Below are 24,859 nucleotides of genomic sequence, written 5' to 3' on the forward strand. Positions count from 1 at the left end.
CACACACTGCAACACAGAGCAGCCCCTGCTCACCGCAACTAGAGAAAGCTCGCGCTCAGCAACAAAGACCCAACGCAGCCAAAAATAAATAAAATAAATTAAAAAAAAAAAAAAGATTCTGGTTTTTCATGTGAGCAAAATGGGCCGTCGTGGAAAGGTTCCAGAAGAGTCTCTGTCTCTGACTGTAAGCTCATAAAGAAGGGATTTGGGCCTATTTTGTTCACAATGTGCCCTGTGCTCAGCACTTAGTATGACCCTCAGGAAGTATTTGCTGGAAGAATGACAGGGGACTACTTTACAACCCTTCCTTTCTCACCAGTTTGCATCTGACCCATCTGGTGTATTCCTCCATGTGGGGACTACTCTGTAGAGGACACATTCCATTTCAGCTGAAGCATCATACTGAATACTCTCTTTGGACAGCTACAAGATAATGATTAAATGTCAAGTGGTATTTGATTTCTTTCCTCATTCTGGACCGCAAGCTGTTCCCGCTGGAAACAAGGGGGAAGAAAGCACAGTAACAAAGCTACAGCAAGCAAACGTGGTCTGTGGGAGTCGCAGCAGAGCGGGGAACAGGGACAGCGGGGACAGAAGTTAGACATGCCGTGATGGCAGTGGGGCAGTGAGCGGCCAAGGCGACCACAAGAGCTACTACCGCCAGCTGCACCTCTGCCCAGTGCCACGCCCTGCAACAAAGGGGAGATTTAAACGCTTTCCCCCAGATCAGCCTGGGCACGTAAGGACACCACCACAAAGAGGTTTTGCTGCACTCCCAAATGAAAAAACTACCAAAAGGGCTACCCAAAGAGGCTGTGATCCACCTAGATAGCACCTGTTAAAACTAAGATCCTCCTCAAGATAAGAAATTAAAAAAAAGAGAAAGCCACCTGTATACACCTCAGAGCAAGTAGCCTTTTATTATTCTAGCTTTTTTTTTTTTTTTTTTTTTTTCCTAATAGTAATACAAAATAGCAGCTAACATTTAGGGGGCACTCTTCTTTAGATGTAATGTTAAGTTTACTCTTCACAATAACTCAGCATAGTAAGGACTTATCTCCATTTCAAAGATGAACGTTAAAGGGTGTGCCCACGGCCACACAGTGAAAGCAGCAGCAGAGTTTGAATGACAGCATATGCCATGGACTCAGGGCCCCAACACAGTTCAAGTCCTACCCAAAGGGAGGCTCCTCTAATTGCCACGATCAAATCCTAACATAACCCTCAGCCCAGAGCAAAGACGATTTGATGTCATCCCTCACAGACCATCAATGAACCGCACATGAATGGATTCAAGTTTTAGAAGATCAGTTCAAGTAACCATGGCTTGGGAAATCAGTGCTAGCTTATATTAACAACAAAAAATTTTAAGGCTAATAATTTAGAGTTAGTAAATCAAATGGGATTTTTTCCTCCATAAACCTCTGTACTTTCCGAGATACATTAAAATGAACATGAATCCCAACCACTGGCTCACATTGTCTTCTTTTCCAAATGACTTGTGAACACATATGAACCAAAAGCTCATCGGGCCCTCAAAATATTTCCCCCAAAGACCATTGCAGATTAACCATAAAAATGATAATGTGAACAACAAACTTTCCAGATTACCTACTGGGCTTCTACACAGTTCTAACATCCTACTCAGCTTGACACTTTCCTGAGTCGTTTCTTTACCAACCGTTAGCACACTTGTATCAAGTATCTCTGCTCTGAGTCTAGCTGGGTTGCATTTCTAAACCAATATATCTACCCTAGTCCTAACCTATCCCCTCCGTGCTTTCAAAATTATCATCTTCCCTTGCAACAGGACTGCACTCTGCATTACTCACATTATTCCTGATGTTCACTTAGTGGACAATCTTCTTTTATAAGCAACGGAAAGTTCAGAATAACATTCACGTGATTTTTTTGTCCCCACAATATTTTAGTGAAGTGGTATTTATCCTTATTATGTGCAAAGCATGCTCAAAATTGAACAAAATGATTCTGAAAGGCTTGGTCAAAGCAGCTGAAATAGCACAAATAATTCCGCTTGTGCAAAGTAAAATACTGCTGTAAACTGGCATTATGAGTCATTAATTGCTCTGGCCTAGCCTTTAGTGGTTTGGGAAACTATGCCCTGGTTACAGGGATAGTCTCTGGGGAGTTTACCAAACTTCTGTAAAGAATTCTTAACCTCAACTGACTTAGTTTTAATTCTCACCCCCCAAAGATGCTATGGGAAGACATGAAGTAGGAGAATATAAATTTAGAATAGAGTTTATTCATCTTTCTTAGCTAAGCACTCTAATGACTTATTTTCAATTTCATCCTCATCAATAAAGTTTTATAATAATATCAGACAAAAAATTTCCAATTTTAATAAACTTTAAGCTGTCACTGCTCCAAAACATGCAATCATTTCTTTAAAAAAATTCTACAAATATAGGAAATGCCTTAACTTGACTCCAGACATTTTCACAATGACATCTCATTTCTTGATCCTGTACTAATTATCATTTTATAAAATCTGTTTAACAGCAGATGCAGAAAACCTTCCTATAAAATTAATTACAATATATACATTAATAATGTCCTAATAGGGGCATATCAAACTGCCAATTTGGGACTTAGTAAATTCTACCTGGAATTCTGGTATTTTATCGTTTCTTTGCCTTAAATGAGTAAATGATATGAAAAATTTTTAAACCCAAGAAATAAAATACACAAATTTACACACCATTCCAAACCACCAGATGTAATCAAATCAATGAAGACAAACAAGAAGATGTGGAGAGGCTATCATTGACAGACAAAAATGAGAGATGGAACTCTCTGAGGCAAATTATTCAGGGAAGGGAGGGGTCTACGATTTTAAGATTAGGCTTACTAAAACTATAAGGTACCATTTAAAACATCGTTAAGGGACCAAAGAATAATAGAGCATGGAGAGAGCTGCAGGCTGGAAAAGGAAAGAAGGAAGGAAGGGAGGGGGGGAAGAGAGACAGAAAAAGAGAGAGAGAAAGAAAAGAGAAGCGTTAGATAGATGACTGACTGACAGATAAGCAAACAAATAAATAAAACACATGGCTCACTGTAAAAGCACCAGGCTATAACCATAAAGAAAAACAATATTGAGAAATTTAGACTAAGAGTTCCTCCTAGGCATCCCGACTTCTCTTTGCAGGTGAGTAGAGGGGATGAGTGCACCTTTCAACATGTATCTACCATTTGTCTTTATGAAACAGACACTGGACATGATATTGGAGAGATGCACATTTCGTCTTCAAAAAATGGGTCCCTTGAAGGCACAGACATCTAACAAGTATAATTCCAAAATGCACATGCAATGGTGCGGTAGGAACACACAGAGCACAGGACACAAACCCCAGAGCTCCTCAGGCCGTTCCGGCACTGACGGTCCCCTCACGCGCCAAGATGGGCAGGTATTCCCAGGCACCAGTGCAGAGACTGGCACCGCACCATCAGGAACAGGCAGAGCTGCAGGATGTGTCCCACGAGCTCGTGGTACAGCCTAAACTAGAAACGCACACCTGGCACCTCACCCTCTCTGAGTGTGAGAGGCTCGGAGAAGATGGTACCCGCAGCCTCCAGAATCACTAACCGTGTCCCTCTAACAGTTATCTTCCTTCCACACACACAAAGCCCACTGTGTTTCTCAGTAAGAAAAGAAAAATAGAGCTTGGCTTGGGTGGAGATCAAATCTGAACTCAGAGTTCCTTCCTCATTTCCTTATTGGCAAAATATGTGTAAACAAGCTCTTTAGAATATGACCACCTGAGAGTGTCTCTGAGCTCCATCACGGCAGCATTCCCCCAAAGGGAGCATCTCCTCGACAAAAGAGAAGGGAAAAGATTGCTAACCACAAAAAACTTACATTCTAACTTTCTATTAAGATAAGTAACATAAATGCACACTTAAATGATTCTCTCTTAGAAACAGGCTACTTGTTTTCCATTTAAAATACAAATGACACATACACCTCATTGGTTAAGTACCAGTCTAACATACAAGGTCTGGTATGTTTAACATAGAGAGTTCGCTGATATTTTTTCAATTATTCGAGTATTCCTTACTTTATAAAATAAATCAGACCAGTGAGTAGAAGAATTTAACTGCTCAGAGCAGTTGTAGATAATCCAATACTCTGGGTTACAAATATTGGGGTCTTCCAAGGTAAGTAAATATATCACGGAAACTAAACTCTTAAGATATTATGTATTTTTACATTGGTCTAAACACTCATCAGATTAAAATGATTTAACTTCAAAATATAAGACGACCAGATGTAGAGATCTGGTTAATCATATATGCTAAGTTCCTGATATAGCAATACTTGACCGGTTTTTGAAGTTAGACAACAGTAGTCCCCTCAACACTGAAACCAATTTAATTTGCTTTGGGTGACTCAGAAGGCATCTCAGATTTCCTAAATACGTCTTGGTCATTATTTAAGAAGATCAGTGATCCGTGGCCATGCTCAAGTGTCCTTAGCAGCACACCCCAGTCAACAGACTGCTTGGTAAATCACCTTTTATTCTAATACTGAGCTGCCTGGATTCTACTGACAACTGTGTATTTGAAGTACTTCTCTTTGACATTTTCAGTAAATCTCAGTTATTATTTGAATCTTGGTTTGTTTTGCCCCTTCAGGCCACTGTAAAACATTGGAAGTACAATTAAAGAAGAAGCAAGGAAGAGGAACTCCCTGCATAAAGCAGTGCTGGATACTTTACATCTCAGTTCCCTCATCTGCAAAATGGAGATGATAATATCTCCTCAAAGGTTATTTCCTTTTGTGGTAAAGCCCGACCTCACACAATGTTATGGGCACCGACCTCACAGGGATACTATAAAGCATCTAGAATAGCTCTTGGCACACAGAAAAAAGTTACCAAAATGTTAGTTATCACTATTTGTTGTCACTACTGCATCAATTCAGTCGGCTAAATGATTTTATTATTAACAAAATATATCTATTAACAATTTGGGGGGAAAAACAAAGAGTCTTTTTATTTTTGTGTTGACCTCATGAATGAATAACTAACTCCCTTTGGACATAATGTCTAAAGCAAGGAAAACAATGGTCACATACTCTGTGCTCATCAGATAGTATCTGCAGGTATATCAAGAAACTGCAGAGCACCCAAAGGAAGAAGCTAGAGAAGGGATCTGGAAACCAAGTGATGACGAAATTGTTGGAATTACCAGAGATGTTTCTCCTAAAAGTAGATTGCTAAGAGGTGGGGGAGGGCAGAGAAATCATAGAAACTTCAATAGTTAGAGTTTATCAAATAGGAGAGTGAGTACGATTACCTTTTGTTAAACCAGAGGGCAAAACTAGGGTCAGTGAGTCAAAGGTATAGGGATAAAGACTTCAGCTCACTTCGAAGGAAGAGCTGTCTTGTCAGACACTATAGGTATCTGAAAGGCTGTAGACCTTTTCCAGGAGGGAGGTAAGTCTGGGAGTCCACAAGGTCCTTCTCAAATCTTAAATTCTAATTCTCTCAACTAAGAGCCACTTGATGATGACTAGACTTTAAGGTTAATGAACACTTTTAAAGAAAATGCCAAGTAATTGTTAAGGCAACTGTTCCAGAAAACTACAAGTAATATTACCTTTTCGGCGACTACAAGGGCCCTTCCCAATCTTAAAATAACATGCTGTAACTTTAAAACACAGCTGTAGGGACTTCCCTGGTGGCACAGTGGTTAGGAGTCCACCCGCCAATGCAGGGGACATGGGTTCGAGCTCTGGTCCGGGAGGATCCCATATGCCGTGGAGCAGCTGAGCCCGTGTGCCACAACTACTGAGCCTGCACTCTACAGCCCCCGAGCCACAACTTCTGAGCCCATGCGCCACAACTACTGAGGCCCGCGTGCCTAGAGCCCGTGCTCCGCAACAAGAGAAGCCACTGCAATGAGAAACCCGCGCACCGCAACGAACAGTAGTCCCGGATCGCCACAACTAAAGATAGCCCGTGCATAGCAACGAAGACCCAGTGCACCCAAAAGTCAATAAATAAATAAGCTTATTAAAACAAAACAAAAAACAAACAAGAAAACACAGCTGTATGTTCCTCCCTTAAAACCTAAAATGTATTTTACTAAAGGTAACAACATACAGATAAAATACACATGAGGAACACATCTCTTCCATTTGCTGAAGTCCTGACGCTAGAAGTGGAGCCTAGAAGAATGCCTGGCACAGAGAAACGGTGGAATAAATACTCTCTCGCCCCCTCACTACGTTCTGCCGCCCCCAACAACAGAGCTGTTGACAGAACAGGGGAGGGAGGGTGGGAAGACAGAAGAAGGGAAGATGGAGACACACGGGATGAGTTTAACATGTAAAGTGCACAAGTCAGCACCGTTTCACAAAGCATGCTGCCTCTGTCAGGATACAGTAAGCAAACTAGGTATCTTTTCCATTTGTATAAAAGTGGATTGAGGGCTTCCCTGGTGGCACAGTGGTTGAGAATCTGCCTGCCAATGCAAGGGACACGGGTTCGAGCCCTGGTCTGGGAAGATCCCGCATGCCAAGGAGCAACTAGGCCCGTGAGCCACAACTACTGAGCCTGCGCGTCTGGAGCCTGTGCTTCGCAACAAGAGAGGCCGCGATAGTGAGAGGCCCGCGCACCGCGATGAAGAGTGGCCCCCGCTTGCCACAACTAGAGAAAGCCCTCGCACAGAAACGAAGACCCAACACAGCCAAAAATAAATTAAAAAAAAAAAAAAAAAAAAAAAAGTGGATTGAAAAGCTCTGAAGAAAATAAATTTAAATAATTTTAAATGGAAATGACTTAGAATGAAGGAGAAACCCCTTCTTTAGGAATATATTCACTAGGATTCCAGAACCAATAGTTACTATAGAAAAAAAAAAGAAGGGATTAGCAATGTGGAAATAAGATGAAGCATAATTATAATTGCAAAGAGACCATTTTAATATTTCCACTAAATCACAGTATTATGTATTAGAAAAACAAAATTTAATGTAATCCAAAATACTTCATCTTTAGTTTAAATTCAAAGTAGAATTTCTAAATTCCCTAATTTCATAAACTATTTATATCTATAATAAGGAACGATTCCACAATATGAATTTTTGTGTAACTATACTGGAAAGTTAATTATGATGTTTCGTGAAATAGTCAAATTTTCCCAAGAAAATAAAATGGAATGAGCAGGATACTATCCAGATGGGCAGTCCTTTTTTCTTTTTTAAGATTTTTTTTTTTTAATGGCTGTGTTGGGTCTTCATTGCTGTGCGCGGGCTTTCTCTAGTTGCAGCGAGTGGGACCTACTCTTCGTTGCAGTGCACAGGCTTCTCATTGTGGTGGCTTCTCTTTTTGTGGAGCATGGGCTCTAGGCACACAGGCTTCAGTAGTTGCGGCGCACGGGCTCAGTAGTTGTGGCTCGCAAGCTCTAGAGCACAGGCTCAGTAGTTATGGCGCACGGGCTTAGTTGCTCCGTGGCATGTGGGGTCTTCCTGGACCAGGGCTCGAACCCGTGTCCCCTGCACTGGCAGGCGGATTCTTAACCACTGCGCCACCAGGGAAGTCCTGGGCAGTACTTTCTAACTTTAGCTTCCATTTTTTCCTTTTTCACGTTGCTCAGACATCTGTGATATGACTACACATTTACATTTTACACAGTTGTACTTCTGTAGATATTTTATCTCTCCTTGAAATGCTCTTTCCCCTTGTCTTTGTTGTGAACTCCTATTCATCCTTCAAACTCAGCTTGCTCATTACCTCCTTGAAGCTTCCTGTACCTAAATATTTCATACACTGAATTTCCAAACTTTTCTCATATCTTCACTACAGAATTGGTACAAGAGCAATTTTCTAGGGATTGGGGTGACATTTTATAAACTAAAATCCATGTCACTCAGACCCTCAATTCTACTTCAGATTCTGCCATAGACTTGCTAGATTGTCATGGTCAAACGGCCCTTGATTCTTTATCTAAAGAATGGGTATAAAATGTGAAGGGAGGGTTTCCAAAAAAAGCCCCTTTAAGCCCTGGACTCCTTAGCAGAACAGGATTGAGAGTACAGCTTCTTACCCTTATAACCCCAAGGTAACCAGCAACAGCAAAATCCCTAAAAGACAAGTGACTAACCATGCTGACAAAAAGCAGAATACTCCCTAAATTACACTTCAAATTAAGAGACAAAATATGTGTAAATATGTGCAAAAGATGACTAAGTGATCTTAAAGGGTTCCTTGCAACTACATCAAATGACACAAATTTATATGCTGGAAACAATCCTATTCCACCAGATTGATTTGACTCTGTGATTAGTGAAGTATTCTTTGAATAAAATCTGGACAATAAAACACTCTTTTTAAGCACATGAAAGCAAAAGTTCAACTGTGATTCACCATATATCTTATTCTTATTTAAAGGGTGATGTTTACTCATCATTTCACGTGATCGTTAATTCAGCATGAGATGTTGCCCTGACTTGCCTACACTATGCGTATTAAGGGTGAACCGAAATATCACGGCAACCAAAACTTTAACGTGGTGACTTTTTTTCATTAAAAAAAAAAAAAAAGATGGCCTAGAATTAAAATACTATGACTAATACTAAAAGAAAGATAGCCAGAGAGATAAGCACTGTGAAAGCCACCGTCGCTGGCAACTGCCAGCCTGTTAACCACTGATCAACAAGGAAAGAGATATGTGGACAAACTAAGTGGCCTTATGAGGCGTCAACTTATACCACTGGGCCATACAACATATACATATAACACAACTGGCCACAAGCTAAGAATTGGGGAAGCTGAGTAATAGGTATGAGCGTATTATCTCTACTTCTAAATATTTGACATTTTCCACAATGAAAAGTTAAAAACACATTCATGCATACTTTAATTAACTAATAATAAATAAATGTTTTTCACTTGGAAAAAAAACAACAAAAACAAACAAATAACCCCACATTCATGCACAACACCAAATCAGTGATCTAAATCCCCTTTTAAGCTTCCTTGAAATCAAGAAACAGACTTTAATGTGGGACAATACAGTGTCCCAGAAGTGACTAAGACTTTAAATTAAAAATAAGTACGACTTAGGCTATAGATTCACATGAAGACTAACTTTGAAGAGAATCCACAGGATCAATCAACATGTCTAAAACCAATGTACTCCAAAAAGTGGGCCACAAAGAGGGACAGCCGGGGCAGCATTTCTGTAAAGTCACTCGTACACCTGACTGGAGCACTTCTGCAATTCCTGTTCTTCCCTCAACTACTACCCTCGCCCTCGCATCACTGCCCCACCAACCACTTTGAAGACACGCTGGACAGGTACCCATGTTGAGCTAGCAGAGTCCGTTCTACACAGCATACAACAGGATGTTTGCTGAATTTTTAAAGCGTGCCGTGCATTAATATTTCAGGGATGACTTTAAAATCAACATTGTAATCCTCCCAAAGGAGCCATTTCTTCCACAGTAACTACCACTAACACCCGCCCCAAATTAAAAACTCTAAAGGGACAGCCTCGGGTGTTATTTTGGCAAGCAAAAACTAAGGGCTAAGATTAAGTTTAAAAAATAATAAGTATATAAGAGCCTGTCTTGGTAGAACACGGCTAATTAATAACCTTTTATATATGTTCACAAAGTCAACTAAAAAAATTAGAAGAATAGCATTTTTCTTGTAGCTAAGATCCAGAAGCATAAACTGAAAATAAAGAATTTTTATTTTAAATTAATTATCTAATTCATTTTAATTCAAAAATCATTGGAATTTGCTTCTTTTTGTCTTCCCACCCTGGGGTGAGGATAGTCATTAAGAATCAGAAACTCAGATATTTCTTTCTGTTGTTGGTTTGTCTTTCCTTCAGACAATTATTAAAACGAATCCTCATTTAAACATCAGGATATGGACAATCCATTCTGTCAATGTTTTGTTCCTCAATAAGAAGAAAAGAAAAAGAAACTGTTTCCATAGTAACCCTGAGTGTGACTAAACTGTATACCTTCCTAAGACCTACATATAAGGAAGAACAGACAATGGAAAGGGGAAGCTAGAAGCAGAAGTGGCTTGTCCATCAGCCGGTGCCACTCCATGCTTCCCATACACACATATCCCAAAGGGACCGAGTTCTAATCCTCGTTCCAGCAGCCCCAATCTACCCTCCCAGGATGTGGGGTTAAAGGAAAAGACACTATCATAGCATTTTCCTCAACATACAAAGTTTAAAGAGTGTGGCCATATTTTATATGGGTTTCATACCCAAATAGAGAGTTCTCTCACTTATTCCTCCTATAATACCTAACCTCTTTAATCAGACCATTACAGCTCATTTCCCCTTTAATTCACTAAGTATAACAACTTCTAAAAATTTTTGAAATGTGTATCTGGTTTTAAGGGTTGAAGAAAAGGAAGACACTGTATCTAAAATCTGCATTTATTAAAATACTTGCCCTCTATCCCCTAACCCTGACTTTTCAGGAAGAAATCTTCTTTCTCCCCAATGTCTGCCATGCTTAATTACTTTACCCCAAAAGGCTGCTGTCCTGGTTAAGAGCAGCAGAAGGTTCCTTGTTCAGATAAACTAAGCATATGTGTGTCTTATGCTTAAAATAAACATAAAAACAGGTAATATTTTTTAAAAAATATATTGTCCAGCCAGTCAGTGATGATGGCAGGAATGATGGTCATAAAATTATTTATGTATTTATTTAGTCAGTCATACATACACACACACACTTACTATGTGCCAGTGTAAGTCCATGACATGCATATTTCATATAAGCACTAAGAGGTAAGTGCTATTATTATTTCCTTTATCAAATGAAAAGGCTTAATATTTAGAAACTTAGATACAGTCACACGGCCAGTAAATGTTAGAACCCAGGTCTCCTTAGCTGAGACTCAAACTCTTTACTCCTACACCATTTGGCCTCCCCAGACATTCAGAGCAGTTCTAAAGGGAGGGGAGGTTAAGGTTCTGATTCAAGTTCATCCTAGTTAATATCAGTTAACTACCAGTTGAGTACTTGTTAATACTAGTAATCTAAGGTAATTAACTCAAAGTCCCCCCTCCCTCCTGGAAGTGTGAAATGTAAGCTGCAGTCTTGTGTATGTACATGTGTGCAGCTACATTACATTTCAGCACGTACCTATCCGATGGTTCCTAACAGCCATACAATAATGAGGGAAAAGGGAAACTCACACCAACATTCCTGTTCCTCATCCTGCCACCATCATGTGCTCCTGTGTCACAATTCTCCCCCCCACCCCCTCCTACTGAGAGGTCTGATGTCTGAACCAGTTCAAGGTTTGCATAATCGGAGTGAGAGCCTCATTAAAGAGACACCACCCTATTAGACCATAGAAATGGCATATTAACCAACCAGCAACAGGGAAGAGTACTAACCAAGCTAACACTTGACACTTACAATCACCTGCCACAAGTTAGAAATCAACATTTTTCACACCTTATTTAAGAGATATTTAATAATCTTCCTCTTGCACTCCACCTCTCTGCTGTCTCCCTAGGAACAGAAGCTCTTTGAAGTGAAGAACTGTATTTTGCTAGGGTTTTAAAGGCGCAAATATGGAGTCTAATTCGTGCTATGGTTTCTGACTGAGACTACAATCTACACAGCAATTCAAAGAACCTAGAAGCCATTCTTTATGTTTCCCTTTTCCTCATGCTCTTTATCTAATTTATCAGTAAACCTGTCACTTGATCCCCAAAACACATCTGTTCACTTCTCTCCATTTCCACCTTCACCTCTTGCCTAGAATACACCACAAGAGCCTCTTGACGGTCAGGCCCCCCTGCTTCTATTCTTGCCCTCCACAATCCATTCTCTACACAACAGCCAATGTGATGTGAGATCATGGAACCTTCTGGAAGAAAACTCTTTAATGGCTTGCCATTATGCCAATGACAAAATCCAGACTTTTCATCCTCTTCTATAACAGAAGACCCTCGTCTTCTCTGACCTTCACCATCCCTCCTTCCAGTCTTAGGGCTCTCTCACTCCCTTCTCCCACTACCTGCAAAGCTACCCCCACCAGATCTTCAAATAATCAGCTATTTCATTTATTGAAGTATCATTTTAAATGTCCCCTCCTCAGAGTTATTCCTCTCCCATCATTCTCTGTCATATCACTTTGTATTATAGCATGATGATTAACTGATATTTTCTTTCTTCTCTGTTTACTTATTTATCATTTGTCTCTCCAGTATAAGCCCTACCCAGAGAGGGAAACTGGACTTGTTCTTTGCTGTATCCTAGTGCATAAAATACACACCTGACATACAGAAGGTGCTTAATAAATGCTTGCTGGCTTTAGAACAGTGATTTATCAATTGTGTGGATGTTTAATATACAAGACTATTAAATTCAATACCTATTAATCTTTCTGTTATTATTGTTTCAATCAAAGCAATCTGTCATTGGTAAGCTTGATAATTTACATAAACTTTTATTTACATCCTTATCCATGTTTGTTTAAGAATTTATACCTCTGACTTGTTCGAAAAAGAATGTAAAGCAGCTATTACACTGCATTTGGTATAAAAGGTCAAAACATCTCCATATAGGACATTCTATAAAATACCTGACCACTACATCCCCAAAACTGTCAAGGTCATGAAAAACAAAGAAAGACTGAAAAACTGTCAGAGATCAGGGGAGACAAAGGAGAAATGACAACCAAGTGCACTGTGGTGCCCTGGATTAGATCTTGGAACAGAAAAATAACATTAATGGAAAAACTAGTGAAATCCAAATAATTTCAGAGTAACGTACTAATGTTGGTTTCTTAGTTTTGACAAATGTATCATGGTAATATTAGATGTCTGGGAAACCAAGTGAGGAGTATACAGAAACTCTCTATACTGTCCTTGCAACTTTTCTGTAAATAGACGATTACTCCGAAAACAAAAGTTTACTTTAAAAATCAACATCTCCATATAGACAGAAATTTAAACTGCAGTTTGACCATAGTTTGGCATTTTATTCTGAATAGAGTATGGGCCATTGACTTATTGCTTTGAACCCATACAACCACGTAATGTTAAAAGCACGATATTATATAATATTTGTCTCCTCACATTTGCAACAACAAGAGTAATTTTAAAACAACTAGACAGATATACTAGTTGCCTCTAATATCACATTAATTCTACATGCAAGTGTGAAGGAGAAGTGTCATCTTTCCCTTTTTCTCTAGTAGGGGTGCTGTCTTGTACGTTTAGAACCTCCATTTGCCTACTAGGTTGGGAGAATATTCAAAGTCCTATCAACCTAAACTCTGTCCATTGCTTCTTCCTAAAAGGAGAAACTAATGTTCCTAAGTATATTGTATCATCAGAGAACACAGTTTTCTCCCCCTGATAATTCAAATGAGCCCAGTATGTCAAAAAGACTTTCTAGACATTATTCTCTAATTTTCTCTTAACTGCTCTACAAAGTTATTCCTTATTCATTCACTTGACAAATAATTACATCATGCAGCAGTCTGAATCACACTGAACTTGAATAACAAATTGGATTATAAATTCAAAAATATGAAAGCAAATTCCACTGTAATGTTTCTGCACCCTAGGGAGGTTTCATCATTTCATAAACACACCCAAAATCAAGGCACAAAGTACTGCCATCTAACCCACTGTACATAATTCTACAAATGTGATATAAAAACGTTCTCACACACAGCACCTGAAATACCAGCATTTCTTTATCTTATTTATCAGTTTATTGTGGGTTCCAGTACACACACACACACACACACACACACACACATACACACACACAGAGGTATTTTGTTTCATGGGTCATGGTAATCTTATTTAAACAGAGGACTATAAAATGGGAAAAATAATTAAGACGAAAAAAGAAATCAAACCATTCAAAAGGCAGAAATTGAAAAGGTGAAAGGGAGATGGTACAAGATTAGACTGCTTATAAGAAAAAATGGTCAGAGGAAAAGGGGAAATTTGTAACAATTCTCTGGGTATTTTGTGGTTTTGTAGTTGTCCTACCCTGGGCCAGTCCCTTAAATATTCTCAACCTCATGTTCCTTCACTACAACATTAAGATAATAATGACAGTCTACCCACTGAATTCTTTTTTAAGTATAAACAAAATGGGCAAATAAAACACAATTTTTAAAAAGCTACTTTTCACCAAAATGAGCTTTTAAAAAGACTGAAAATTGCTAACTACTGGCAATATCTGAAAAGAAAAAAATGAGTGTATAACTATATTTTGTAAAGCAGAAGCAACTCTTTAGCCAGCCAGAAGCTGAACAAAATTCTTGGTTAAATGCTTACCTTGGAGACTTGTCGAAGCCACCTTAAATACTCTGTGAACGTATCAAAACAAATGTAGTAAGTCTGGCTTTGGGGTCCCGAGGAGCTAAACGCTAAACAGTGCTGGTGTTTTTTCACTTCTTCTACCTATAAAAAACAAAGAGTGACAAAAACATGTCAGAAAGCAGGATATTTACCGAGCTCATTAACTGTCCCTTAGACCAGTGAGCCTGCACAGCTTTGCATCTATCTCTTTATGTGTGCCTCTTACTACTTAAAGCATGTAAGCTCCTAAGTCTGACCAACCAATCTGAATTACAAGGAAACCAAAAAGGGGATTATTACCTTCAAGAGATTTCCCCACAATAGTGAAATTCTCTTCTTCCTGTTTAAAATTGTAACAGACTCTCTTTTTTATCCTTCTATACCCTCACAATAGGGTGCTGAGGTTCTTACTTCCTGTTAAAGAGGACTTTTACTGAAGATTTTACTTAAGAATTTTTATGGCAGGTGAATTTTTACTTAGGGGACTTTTGTATTACTCTGAATTACAACCTTTTATTAAAAGAGGTCTTCAAGCATGTTAAATAAGTTTTTTTCTTTTAGCTTATTGTGAAATTGAGATTAACCTGAAATAAAACCCTACCATAAGAAATTTCAAGTCCCAATAATGCAGCGATATTGTCAAATCAAATTTCCACTCCCAGTAAATTCTTCATAAGGAGAAAAAGTCCAAACGATAAAGTAACATGATATTACACAAACTCTTATGTTTTACTTACAGAATGAATGTTTCCTATATTTCATTTACAAAACTGACCACAAACCAAGTCACAGTGAAAGTGTAAAAAACTTCAGAAAGATCACACAGACTACATTCTGGGACCAAAATAAAATCAAGTTAAAAATCAATAATAAATCAATTAAAACGCTACATTTAGAAAGTTAATACACTTCTAAACAACTCACAGGTAAAAAAAAGAATTTGTAATCAAAACATAGAAATTCTTAGCACTAAACCATTAAAAATACTATGTACTGAAATTTATGGAATGTAACAAAAGCAGGTACACAGAGGGAAATTTATAATTTTAAATACTCATATTAGAAAAGAAGGCAAAAAATTAATTTAATTGGCATGTATCTCAAGAACCTAGGGAAAAAATAGCAAAAACAAAAACGAAGTGAACTCTAAGCAGAATGAAGGTGATAATAAAAAGCAGAAGTTAACGAAATGAAAACCGGGACTTCCCTGGTGGCGCAGTGGTTAAGAATCTGCCTGCCAATGCAGGGGACACGGGTTCGAGCCCTGGTCTGGGAAGATCCCACATGGCACAGAGCAACTAAGCCCGTGCACCACGACTACTGAGCCTGCACTCTAGAGCCGGCTAGCCACAACTACTGAGCCCACGCACACTAGAGCCCGTGCTCTGCAAACAAGAGAAGCCACTGCAATGAGAAGCCCGCACACCGCAACGAAGAGTAGCCCCCACTTGCCACAACTAGAGAAAGCCCATGCGCAGCAACGAAGACCCAACGCAGCCAAAAAATTAAAAAAGAAAAAAGAAATTAAAAAAAAAGAAAGAAATGAAAACCAAATATACAATAGAGAACATTAACAAAGCAAAACAGCAATTCTTTGAAAAGGCTAACAAAACTGAATATCAATTGATATTGATCAATGATATCAACTGAAGACATAAATATTAATAATGAAAAGGGAGACACAACAGATTAAGCAGGGATTAAAAAGAGATTATTATAAATAATTTTGTGGCAAATTTTTAGAAAAATTTATTTTACCAACACTAAATCAAGGGAAAAAAAACAGGCCTAAATAGTCTTATTACCATTTAAGAAAATGAATATTTTTTTAATTACCAAGAAAATATCAGGCTCACATGGTTTTGCAGGTGAGTTTTATCAAAGTTCCAAGAAACAGATCATTGCAAACTTGTGCAAACTCATCCACCAAACGAGAAAAGAAGAAAAAGATCCCAGCCTATTCTATGAGGCCAGTATAACCAAAAACAGATCAGAACAGTAAGAGAAAGGAAAATTACAGGCCAACCTTAGTCATGAACACTTATCTTGAACAAAATGTTGCATCAGAATCCAGCAATACAGAAAAAAATATATCAAGAACAAAAGTTGGATTTACCTCAGGAAAGGAAAGATGGTTTAACGTTATTGGAACTATAAAGTCATTAATCACATTAACAGATTAAAGAAGAAAACCGTATGATCACCACCACAGTTGCAGTAAAAGCATTTGATGACGTTCTCCACCCATTCATCATTCATGATAAAAACTCTAAGCAAACTAAGAACACGAAGAACTCACTTAAGCCAACAAAGGACATTTATGTAAGGCAAACTTCAATGTTAATGATGAGATATCACTCTCTTACCTTACTTTTTCTGTTCAATACTGTACTAGAGTCCTGGCCATTGCAATAAGACAAAGAAATGTATTCAGGAAGAAAGAAAATTGCCATTATTTGAATATGAGATGATTAGCTACATAGCAAACTCCAAAGAATCTAGAGACATTAGAATAAATAAGAAAATTTAGCAAGGTGGCTGGATATAAGATTAACACTAAAAAAATCAACCACGTTTCTATACACCAAAGAGAAAATATAATTTTATAAAAATGCTATTTAAACTAATCCATATGGACAGAAATCAGGCAGTGTTTTTTGGGAATGGGTAGGAGTGAGCAGAAAAGTAGGGACAGAAGGGTACAAAGGAGCACAAGGGGACTATCTGTCAAATTGTGCTCATGGAAGTATAATACAGTTATCAAATTGTTATCAAAATGTGCAGTATGTTGTATATCAATTATACCTCAATAAAGTTTGGCAAAGATGTAGAGAAATGTACACTGATATGAGCATGATATGGTGCAACAACCTTGGAAAACAACTGGATATCATCTTGTAAAAGTAAATGTGCATATATGTCCTATAGCCCAGTGACTGCACTCTTAAGAGCAATATTTCTCAAGGAGGTCATTATAGGAATTTTGGATTGAATAGTTCCTTGTGTACATTATGCAGGACTGTCTAATATTTTTGCATGACATTTTACTCTCTGAACCCCTGCCCTGTAGATGCCAATAGTGTCCCCTTGCAGCAAAAGATACTAGTATTAACCAAACACACTATCTACTTTTCCCAGAACTTTTGTAATTAAGATGGAGTCATGTGACTAGTTCTGGCCAATGAGCCATGAGCAGAAGTGGCATGTGTCACTTCTACAACCAGATATACAAGAGCCAGCTAATGACCCTCCAGTTACCTCTTCTCCTGCCTAAGCAGCAAAGGAAGCCACGTGTTACAAATATTATAAGAGAGAAGAACCCCCAACAGGCTGGGTTCGTACATAATTACTTGAAAAAAGAAATCTCCACCCACCCACACTGGACAAATAGTGTGAGTGAGAAATAACTGTTATGATAAGTCACTGAGATCTGGGAGTTTTGTTACCACAGCATAACTTAGCTTACATCAACTGACTACCCAATCATTTGACAATCAAAACACTTGCACATATTACCAAATGTCCCCTTCAGGCACAGCGACAAGAGTTGAGAACTGCTGCTCTAGAAAAACTACTTGTAAACCAGGAGGCATATCAAAATAAGACTATCTCAAGAGCACTATTTATAACAGAAAACTAGAAGCAACCCAAATGTCCATCAATGAGAAAATTACTTAAGAAATTTTAGAAATTTGGAACATTTACAGAGTGGAACATTATACAGAAATGAAAACCATATATAGCAAGTAATATGGAATCTTATTATGAAACATAATATTGAGTGAAAAAATTCAATCACAGAAAACTACAAACAGGATGATACCATTTTTTATTAAGATCAAAACAAGCAAAACATAGTTATATGATAAAATTTATTTCAAAAAAGTAAGCAAACGATGAATACATATTCTAGGACAGTGGATTCCTCTGGGGCAGGTGGAGGCAATGGGACAGATGCAAAGAGAACTCAGGTAGAGACACTGGTATTGATGCTGCTGTACTTCCTAAACTGAGTAGTAAGTTAACAGTTACTCAGCTTATTATGCCTCATAGCTTAACAAATACTCCATAAAGTATTAATGTAAATAAGTTATCTAAAAATTTATGTTCAATTTTAAAGAAGAAATTAAATATAATGATTGTTACATGAATAAAAACTTATTAAACAAATGTTTTTCAACAATTAAACTTTAATAGAGCTTTATTTAACTTCATATTTGAATTCGACATTTGAAAACGTAAACTAATGATCATGCTCAAGTAGTGTGCCAAAATTGATTATCACAGCAATTATAGCAAAATTGATTATCACACCTCATTTCTAGCTCTTTTATATAAATTAGAAAACAAAAACAAAAAAACCCCTTCCATTTACTCTCAGATTTTCCTTTAACAACAGACCAGAATGAGAAAAGGAAAGACAAACATTAATGAAAACTTACATTGCAGAGAGTGAATTATTTTTTCCTAACTTGGTTAATATAATTTTTCAACATACTCAATTATTTTTAAAGGTGTAGCACAAAACAGGTTTTACAAGCTTCGTCTGTGAGAAAAAGAAGCTGTTAACTTTCTATTCACTCAATGGTAGAAGTACATCCAGTAATAGGCCTGGGAAACAGAACAAGTCTCTAGCTCTGAATAAAAATGCTAATTATAACTGGATCTTCTCTCACCTTACCTGAACATTCCACTGCTTCCCTGCCTCTGCTTCTCTGAGCACAATAATCTTTCTGACCATCTCCTTTATATGTCAAGAGATTTTTCACCCTTCAAGTTCTATCATAATTGCTACCTCCTTCATCACAAAATCCCCTGATTCCCCCCACAAGATGTAATCTCTTCCACTTATCTTCCACACTATTTTTTTGCACCTCTCGTAGAGCAGATATTGTTGTGTCCATCCTTCATTTCCAGATAGTAATTATAAGCTATTCAAAGGCAGAGATGGTGACTTACCCATCTTGGTATTTCTGGGACGCCAAGCAAAGTTGCTTCCCCACAGAGGATATTTAATAAATAGTTATATTAAATTTGCCCATGCAAATGACTAACACCATAAAGAAAGAAACAGATTGTTGACCTATCGGGGCATCAAACATTAAATATGCATTTTTAATGATGAGTTATGGAAGTAATAATGATGACTAATTTTTCAGATCCATCCAAAGGACAAGATCTTCAGTAATAAACTATCACTAATTCTTCAATGCTCAGACAGAAGTTAAGAAGCCATGGTTTCAAAATGGGCGAATTAAATAGACCTAAACACACCTCACAGACAAGCCAAATCTATTTTTTTTAAACGATCAAGTAACGATCAAGAAAAAAATTTTTAATATGCCCCCGATTTCCAAAAACCCATTTCTTCATCCAAATTTACCTTTCCCTTTATTAACAGATTATCATATCATTTAAAAATCAGGAAATACTGACATATAATTATGGTAATGATACCCCTACCAGTGCTTGGAGTTTATAAATAAATCTGGCAAAGAAAAGAATGTAATATCTTCCTAAGCAATCCTGTTCTTTCTGTTGATATTTTATAAATGATAGGAATAAAATAGTTAACATGCCCAAAGAAAAGCAGCCAGTATGTTGGAAATATCTATCAGCTGTATCACAGGTTTTCTCTGAAATGAGTAGCATTTCAGGTTCAAAAATCATGACTAGCTATATTGATAAACTAAAAGTACTAACCCCACTGGTCACTAAACACAAATAAACAGAGAGGTAAGGCAAAGCGGGATCACAGATTCCTCCTGCTAGAGAGTCTAACCTTTGATAAGCACGCCTGAATGATCCTAAGGTCATGGACTTGGGGATCACTGTACTATACTATAAAATACATGCTCACAATATCAAAAGACATCTTCTCATAAATAATAATTTATCACCTACAGTCTGAAATATAACAGTGAAATTCTAGTTGCTCTATTTTCAGTCACATAGTTAAGGTGCATGTACTAAGAAGTGAACATAACCAGGGCTTCACGTGAGCCAATGACACTGTTATTTTCCAAAACTCTACCAACCAAAAATGTCCACTGGTGGAGGCACAACAGGAATGATGAGTCAAAAACCATCTACCCCTGGGACTTCCCTGGTGGTCCCGTGGGTAAGACTCCACACTCCCAATGCAGGGGGCCTGGGTTCGATCCCTGGTCAGGGAATTAGATACCGCATGCATGCCACAACTAACAGCCCCCATGCCGCAACTAAAAGATCCCACGTGCCGCAATGAAGATCCTGCGTGCTGCAATTAAGACCCAGCACAGCCAAAATAAATAAATAAATAGTTTTTTTTTAATTGAAATTCTTTAAAAAAAAAAAAAAAACCCATCTACCCCTTACTATAGAAATGACTCAAAGTAAGCTTCTTAATGACACTGGGAAATCTGTTAGTATTTCGTTTGTTTTAAACTTACTTTCCCACCAATTAGTGGCAGAACATGCATCTTTCCGGTCAAGCTGTCTTTCACAGATGATACTATTAGGCAGGTCCCACACAGGATAACTTGGCGTCTGGTCCATCGGTTCACTGGCAACTGCATTTTGCCTTTACGGACATTATACATTCCTGAGAGCTGAATCCGTTCCGAGCTACCAGTGCTGTGAGGTTTTCCTGCAACAAACACAAGCAAACATTTCAGTCTTAAAGAAATGGGCTTTTTTGCTACTCATCAGATAAATTTACCAGATAAATTACTTGGACAACAGAGAATAATTATAGGGAAACAATCTAATTTATAATTGAGAGAATCTGAAACCTGCAGTAATGCAATCATGATAAGAACTACCACATCTGCTCCACATGTACCTTTTAATATAGGTGAAGAAGAGTTTTTTCCTTAAAACCCTAGGAAAAAAGCTATTTTAACTCCTCTGTTATAGCCTAAGTTTTTTCTGCTATATCCTTCACAACTTAATTTTACATTTAAAACAGAAATGGCTTCAAGATTTTCATGAATACGAGAGTTAATTTAAGTACGCGAAGAAGAAAATATTATAGACTGATATAGAAAGATAACATTCAAGATCTAGCATTTAATGAAACTCATCAGTTTTAATGGAATTAGCCACTCATATTCTTCCTCCTACAGATATTTAATGTACATTTACTATTAAGGAGACAATTAAAAATGAATGACTTGGGCTTCCCTGGTGGCACAGTGGTTAAGAATCCGCCTGCTAATACAGGGGACACAGGTTCGAGCCCTGGTCCGGGAAGATCCCACATGCCACGGAGCAACTAAGCCCGTGTGCCACAACTACTGAGCCTGCACTCTAGAGCCCGCGAGCCACAACTACTGAAGCCCGCACGCCTAGAGACCGTGCTCCTCAACAAGAGAAGCCACCCCAATGAGAAGCCCACGCACCGCAATGAAGAGTAGCCCCTGCTCATCACAACTAGAGAAAGCCCGTGCACAGCAACGAAGACCCAACACAGCCAAAAATAAATAAATAAAATAAATAAATTTATTTTTTAAAAAAATGACTTTTCTAGTAAGAAAATACTCCTCTATAAACATAAGCTAAGTCCTCAAAGATAAACTTAATGCCAATCCAGGAAGGATTGTGTGCTGTAGTGCTTGTGAGTCACGGAGGGAACAAAGAGACAGAGAAAGATGCACTAAGACTCAGAGACAAAGAGAGAGCTGAGAAACCTCTGAAGAGTCTTCATTTCCCAGATGGAAGTGAATTTGGAAGAATGACATTCAGACAAGCCCCATCAATTGAATGGGAGAACTACTGTGACTAATAAGTGATGGAGTTGTATAAACAACAAGAAAAATATTTCCCAGTTCTAGACACTGAATATTTATCAGAGTACTGAAGCCCATGCTCACAAATAAATTAATGAGGGGCACATGTCCCCGAATAGTTCCCAAGTCAGAAATGTTATATTTATTTGAAAGTTTGCCTAGTTGCCTAGCAGAAGAAACAGATTCAAGAAAAATTATATTCTTATGAATGTTAAAAACTAAGATAAATGCCAAGTAGTTTTGGTAGACGTCTAATAGCTACTGGAGAAGGAAACAGGAAGAACAGCAGCACCAAAAATAGATCTCAAGAAGATCCAAAAACTGTTTGAACCCTCCCAATACACACCTTTGGGCAGAGATGTTTGCAAATAACAAAACCAGCAGGTTTGAATTTCACTTCCTCTTTCTCCCAGTATATCAAAATGTTTTATGAAATAAATACTGTACACTGCATAAATTTGCTGGGGCTAGGCTAGAATGAAGTCTAAAAGTGGTCCACCTTTTTGAACCTGGGCCCAGCAAACAATTACACAGCTGGCATCCTCAGTGAAGAGCTCCACTGAGTTGTTTGTCTACCAAACGCTAACACTCCCACAAAGGGGTAGGAAGCCCAGGAGACTTTAAAATAGATACGGCTTGCCAAAGGCTGCCAGTGATGGATCAGACCATAGTCATTCACTTGTCCCATTCTGCACAAGTTCATTTACACCCACAGAGAGAGATGCCCAGGCTCCCAGTCTAAGAGCTCCTCTCTACATTACAGTCTCTCTTCCTGCAGAGAAGTGGGACAGGAGATTCAGAAAACTGAAAGGTACGTGCAAGGCTAAAAATAATGGACAACACGATTTACAAAATCCAATTTCCATGACTGTAATACACTAACATTCTCTAACAAGGCATCTGATCTAAATACTTACATACACACACACACACACACACACACACACACACACTAATGAATGCAAAGAAGCAGGCATTTTATTCAGCCACATCAGAGAGTGGCTTCAAGGACACTTGTTAACCTGTCACATTTATAGAGATCTGTGATTTAATTAGAGACTGAAGAAAAAGACAACAGAGGTATATAAGGAACATTCCTTCAATTCTCCAACTCCACAAAAATCCTAGAGAAAGCCCCAGAGCAAATTGCCAGATGGAGGACTAAGGCTAGAAGGGATACACACGAGAAAAGTATGGAGACATCAACAGATACTGGCTTTTTATTCCCTCTTTAGAAAAATTCCCAAGGGCCCTGAGCAGTCCTGGAACCTAATGGTAAGATTAGTCTGTCCCTGCCCTAAACATCCCAGTCTGAATCAAACCCCTCTTATCTTGCTCTGGGTGAATTTAAATATCCTTCTTGTTGGCTCCCTCCCTAGGTGTTCCCAGCTCAGGCACACCCTCAGGACCAGGCTGTGTACCGGCTGGGCTCTGGGGAATATGGAGATGAATAAGTAACATATAGCTGGGCAGTCACCCCCGTGCACACCCCTTTGTGTCAGACTTCCTTATTCTATGACATAAGGAATTATTTTAGCTCTCGCTGCCACTTTCGAAACTTCTCAATTCAGAGGAATTCAAATTGTCTATGCTCTAAGAAATACTGACATCACACAAGGAACCAATGCCCACCAAAGTAAAGTTGGATCCATTGTTGTAACTTTTCCTTTAGAAATATCCTACAGGTTTAAGGCATTTCTTATACGATCTGGGACGAAAGATGGACAGCAAAAGCAAGTACTTCAGGCTGAGAGAGAAACCTGAACACAACAGAGAATGATTTAAAACGTGCTTTCCCTCTCCTACTCACTTGGCACATGGCAATTTGATAAGACTTGACATATATGCACCTATAAATGAGCAGGAAAATGAGCACACTGATCATGGCTAACAGTTCCTCGTGCCCACTGAGAGCCCTCCCTCTCCCTCCCCCCCCCCACCTAGGGCCTCCCATGCTCAGGCGACTGCTCATCTGCTTTTTTGTCACTTTTTGTCCGTGTTGTTGAGTGTGCCCAGAGTTCATTCCTTTTTATTGCTGAGTAGTATTCCACTGCGTGAATATATCACATTTTGTTTAACCATTCATCTGCTGATAGACATTTGGACTGTTTCCACGTTTTTTGCTTATCTTGACTGAAAACATTGGGATAAACATTCTTGTGTGGATATATCCTTTTATTTACCTTGGGTAAACACGTGGGACTGGAATGGCTGGGCTGTACTATTTTACATGTTCATCTCTAAGGCAGGAGAGTTCCGGTTGCTCTACCTCCTTGTCAACACTTTTAGCTGTTCTAGTACACATGTAATGGTACCTCATGATAGATTAAATTTGCATTCTCCTAATGATGCTGATCATCTTCTCAAGAGCTTATCTGCAATTCACATACCTTCTTTGCTGAGATGACTAATTCAAATCTCGTATCCAATTTTAATTGAATTGAGTTCCTCACATATTCTGAATACAAGTCCTTTGTCAAATGTGTAACTTGCAAATATTTTCTCCCAGTCTGGCTTGCTTTTTCATTTTCTTGACAGTACTTTGGGAAAGCAAAAGTTTCGATTTTAATGAAGTCCAAATATTTATCTTTTACAATTAGTGTTTTTTGTGTTGTATTTAAGAAGTCTCTGACAAACTCAAGGTCACTATAATTTTCTCCTATGTTTTCTGCTGTAAGTTTCATAGGTTTAATTCTTTTTTTTCCCCCAAATTTATTTATTTATTTATTTATTTTTGGCTGTGTTGGGTC

The 24,859-nt window shown here is 38.3% G+C and overlaps 1 protein-coding gene across 1 annotated transcript in view; it reads right to left on the reverse strand.

The window, feature by feature from the left end:
* PHLPP1 (PH domain and leucine rich repeat protein phosphatase 1) overlaps positions 1-24,859 on the reverse strand; it is a 213,351-nt gene that overhangs the window by 84,854 nt on the left and 103,638 nt on the right. Inside the window, exons 2-3 of the mRNA XM_082353754.1 lie at positions 20,772-20,968; positions 14,317-14,442 (exon numbers count right to left, since the gene is read on the reverse strand). Coding sequence (XP_082209880.1) covers positions 14,317-14,442; positions 20,772-20,968 — 323 coding nt within the window. The remainder of the gene's footprint in view (positions 1-14,316; positions 14,443-20,771; positions 20,969-24,859) is intronic.

This window comes from Balaenoptera borealis (assembly GCF_965194805.1).
Source record: "Balaenoptera borealis genome assembly, chromosome: 14".
In the NCBI taxonomy this organism is placed as follows: domain Eukaryota; kingdom Metazoa; phylum Chordata; class Mammalia; order Artiodactyla; family Balaenopteridae; genus Balaenoptera; species Balaenoptera borealis.